Genomic DNA, 4,166 nt, shown 5'->3' with positions numbered 1-4,166 from the left:
GGATACTGGGATGGCGAGCGTGGACAGGTGGTGGAGATCCTCGGATACTGGGATGGCGAGCGTGGACAGGTGGTGGAGTCTCTGGGATACTGGGTTGGCGAGTGTGGACAGCTGGTGGAGATTCTTGGATACTGAGCCGGTGAGTGGGACCAGTTGGAGATTCTTGGATACTGGGATGGCGACTGTGGACAGTTGGTGGAGATTCTTGGATACTGGGATGGCGACTGTGGACAGTTGGTGGAGATTCTTGGATACTGAGATTGCGAGTGGGGACAACTGGTGGGAGCGCTTGGACACTGAGCCGGCGACCGTGGGCAGCTGGTGGAGGCCCTTGGACACTGAGCCGGCGCCCAAAGGTAGCAGCAGGTGGAGGCTCTTGGATACTGACCCGGCGAGTACGGGTAGCAGGTGGTGGCTCTTGGATACTGACCCGGCGAGTGCGGGTAGCAGGTGGCAGCTCTTCGATGCTGACCTGGCTACTGTGGGCAGTAGGTGAGGGCTCTTTGATACTGGCCTGGCTACTGTGGGCAGCAGGTAGCGGCTCTTGGATGCTGACCCGGTGACCATGAGTAGTGGGTAGTGACCCTTGGATACTGACCCTGTGACTGTGTATAATAGGTGCAGGCTCTTGGATACTGACCCGGTGACCATGGGTAATAGGTGCAGGCTCTTGGATACTGACCCGGTGACCATAGGTAGCAGGTTGAGCAGGTTCCTGGCTACTGACCCGATGACTGTGGACAGTTGGTGGAGATTCTTGAATACTGGACTGGCGGCTGTGGCCAGGCGTTAGAAGCTCTTGGTTACGGATGGGGCGAGTGGTGACGGCTGACGGAAGGGTCTGGATACTGATCCGGCGATTACTGGGGGCCGTCAGAAACCTTGGGGCACTCCCATAGTGGTCCTGGATGTTGGTACTGACTTGAGGGCCATAGATAAAGGGCAGAAAGCTATGACGCTCGTCTTCGGTGTTGTTGGGATCCAATGGCTGAGTCCCCTGGGGGTCAGCTTGAGCCTTCTCAGACATGTGGAGGTGCAGGGTAGGGCCAGGACCGGGCTGCACTCAGTCTGCTCGCAGCCTCAGTCTCTCCTTGTGGGCACCCCCATGACCACCTGGAAGATGTGTGGTTTCTCTCCAGGGCTTAACCTTGGTTCTTTGGCATTGTTTTCTGTCTCTTTGTGTTTCCTGGTCTCTCTTGCTGTTCAAGGGCAGAGCTCAGGGATTCAACCTGACCTGCAGCTGGGGCCAGGAGGAGGTTCTATGACAGTTGGAGGGGTTCTAGGAGGTTGGGAGTTTGGCCATGACCTCAGACTCTGTCCTACCCTTTGTGAGTTATGTGGCAGTTAGGACTGGGGCAGAGTGGGATCTGGGCAGAGTCAAGAGTGGGTCAAGGAGGATTTTGCTGTGACAGGCCAGGGCAGGCCCAGAATAGGGTGAGGGTGGAGGTAGCAGGGCCAGAGAGACCAGGCTGTGAGGAGGGCTAGGTAGGCCAAGTCACGGATGGGTTAATACATATCTGAGATGAATTCTAACCATTTCTAGAGAGGCTGAGATCTGACCTTATGATTCGCTCTTCCTACCTGCTGCTTTTCCTACCCCTTCTAGGGCCTCTTCTGAATCACTTTCATCCTTTTATTCCCTTCTCTAGTTCCATGTCTCTCCTCATTTCCTTTCTTCCTCCTCCATCTCTGTCCCCATTCACCTTCCCTGGGGTCTCAGAGAAGACTGGACCGCTCCTTGCTCCCCAAGATCGTCAACTCCAGCTGGGAAGAGGAGGAAGCCCCAGCCAGGGTTTGAGAAGTGATGGACAAAGATGTGCAAGGTACCCGTCCCCAGCTGTGCGTGCTGGCTCCTCTGTGGGGGAGGGGCGGGTGCTATGCCCTTGAGCTTCCCTTTTGCAAGAAACCAACTCCAAGCCCGCGCACGGTGGCACACGCTTGGAGCCCTAGCCCTCAGGAGGCTGAGGCGGGAGGGTAGGCATGAGTCTACGGCCAGCCAGGGGCTACATAGTGAGTTCAAGGCCAGCCTGAACTCTATGTAGCAAGATGCTGTCTCAGAGGGCAAAAAACCAAACCAAAACAAAACAACAAAAACGCCAAGCAACTCCACAAACTTTTATACAACTTTAATTTATATGAATATTGACATTATTTAAAAATCTTTTTATTACTGCCTGTTTTACAAAATTCTGGGATTCAATGTGGTATTTATTATATACATGTGTATAACATATTTCGATCACATCCCCCCAACCTTTCCTTACACTCCCCTCGCCCCACCATTCCTCCCCATTCTCTTATCTAATAGTGGTGTAAAAGTAGTCTCCCTTGTACCTTCATTCTGTCTTTTTATTAAATTTTTTTGCGAAGCCGGGGATTAAACTCAGACCCTTGTGCTTGCCAGGGAAGCGCTTATTCCACTGAGCCATCTCCCCAGCCCCTCTGTCTTTTTATTAAAATCAGATTACACATATTAGGGAAAACTCATGATCCTTGTCTTTTTTTCTTTCTTTTATATTTTAGGGAAGGGTCTTCAGGGTATTCAGGGACTCACTACTAGATCGGACTCATAGTGATCCACCTGTTTACAGCCTCCCAAGAGCTGGGATTACCACGCCCAGTCTCAATTGCCATCTCAGTGTGCCCCAGGGGCAGGGCCAGCACAGCATGCCCGGGGATCAAACCCCGGGCCCTAGTGCCTGCTTGCTCTTCTTTTTTCTTTTGATATAAAAGTCTCACTAAGTTGCTGGTTTTGCACAGGCAGGCCTCAAACTGACACTCCTTCTGCCTCAGCTTCCCAGAGTATGGAATTATAGGCTGTCCCACCATACGCAGCTTGCGTTTTATGTTCCTGATCATAGCCCTTGTGACTGGGTGAGGTGAAATGTCAGCATAGTTTGTTTTCTGAAGTTCCAACAGCTTCACTGGAATTGAAGTTGGTTCTCACTGCATTTAGATGATTTATCCCACCTCGATGTTCATTACAGAAGTCCCTCTGAAGCCAGCCCTCAAGTGCAGTCTTTGGCTCTGTTTCTCTTGCTGTGGAGAACAAAGCAGAATAGTTTAACTTCTAGCTTTTCTTGGCAGTGCAAACAAATACGGTCATGTCTACTTTTTTTTTTTTTTTGGCATGCTTTTTCTACTAGAGTTGAAAAGACCTTCTTGTGTCCTAAAATTCTCATCCAATATCATAAGTCATGAATTATTTCATCTACAAGTAAATTTAAACTGACTTAGCCCACTGGGAAGACTCACAGAGACCCATAGTTCCTTGGCAACTCTCCTGGGGCTAAACCACCGAAATTAATCTGCGGTTAGCGATTACCAAGGGGCGGTCAGTCCTGCAAGGCCACTGGAGATCGTCTCAGGCTTTGAGCTTAGAGAATTAAACAGGCTTCCATCCTGGTAAGAGTGAACGTGGTAGAGGTGCTCAGGAAGGTGGCAGAGTCAACAAGCCAGGAGGTCAGATAGTCATTCAGAGTATGAGGTCTTCATGTAAACTGACATCTGGAGGGCCGGCGATGGGCCACGCAGTGACTTACCGGCATCCAGTCCCAAAACGCTTCCTCTTGTGCCACTTGAAACTCAACAACTGGTAAGCTTGAAAATGTTGAGTCTCTCACTATCTCGTTATGGTGCATTTTGTTTCTTCCAGGCGGATGTAACGGTAACACATAAGTAAAAGTGTCGGCACATAAGTAGCAGTGACCAAGCCTTTGTCAAGAGACAGAATTGTGGGCTTGTCATGGGGAGGTAACTCCCAAACTGTCACATGCTGGATGTGCCAAGATTGTATTCTATTTTTTTTTTTTTTTTTTTTTTTTTGGCGGAACTGGGGATTGAACTCAGGCCTTTGTGCTTGCCAGGGAACTGCTTATTCCACTGAGCCATCTCCCTGGCCCCATGGATGTGCCAATATTGTGTCCCAATACTGAAGAATGGGTTCGAAGACAAAGGAGGTTGAGAATAGGAAAGGTTTATTGAGAGAAAGTTCCTGAGGGACAGCAGGGCTCCCAAAAGTGGGTAGCTGCTGCTGATCTTTGTCCATGGGTATTTTTTATTTATGTGTGTGTGTGTGTGTGTGTGTGTGTGTGTGTGGCCAGCTCAGCCCACCAGGGGGCAGGGCTGGCTAGCATGTGGTGCTGGGGGATCGAACCGCGGTCCCT

At 50.5% G+C, this 4,166-nt stretch overlaps 1 protein-coding gene across 1 annotated transcript in view; it reads right to left on the bottom strand.

The window, feature by feature from the left end:
- LOC111814094 (extensin-3-like) overlaps positions 1 to 1,214 on the bottom strand; it is a 2,922-nt gene extending 1,708 nt beyond the window's left edge. The window contains exon 1 of the mRNA XM_023706677.1: positions 1 to 1,214. This exon is cut by the window's left edge and continues 1 nt beyond it. Within this exon, the coding sequence (XP_023562445.1) occupies positions 1 to 1,027 (1,027 nt within the window). The 5' untranslated portion in view covers positions 1,028 to 1,214.
- Positions 1,215 to 4,166: the final 2,952 nt, after the last annotated feature.

The sequence above is a fragment of the Octodon degus genome, unplaced genomic scaffold (genome assembly GCF_000260255.1).
Source record: "Octodon degus isolate 3935 unplaced genomic scaffold, OctDeg1.0 scaffold00268, whole genome shotgun sequence".
Classification (NCBI taxonomy): Eukaryota; Metazoa; Chordata; class Mammalia; order Rodentia; family Octodontidae; genus Octodon; species Octodon degus.
Note: the sequence above shows the minus strand (reverse complement) of the source record. Positions and strands in the feature narration are given on the sequence as shown.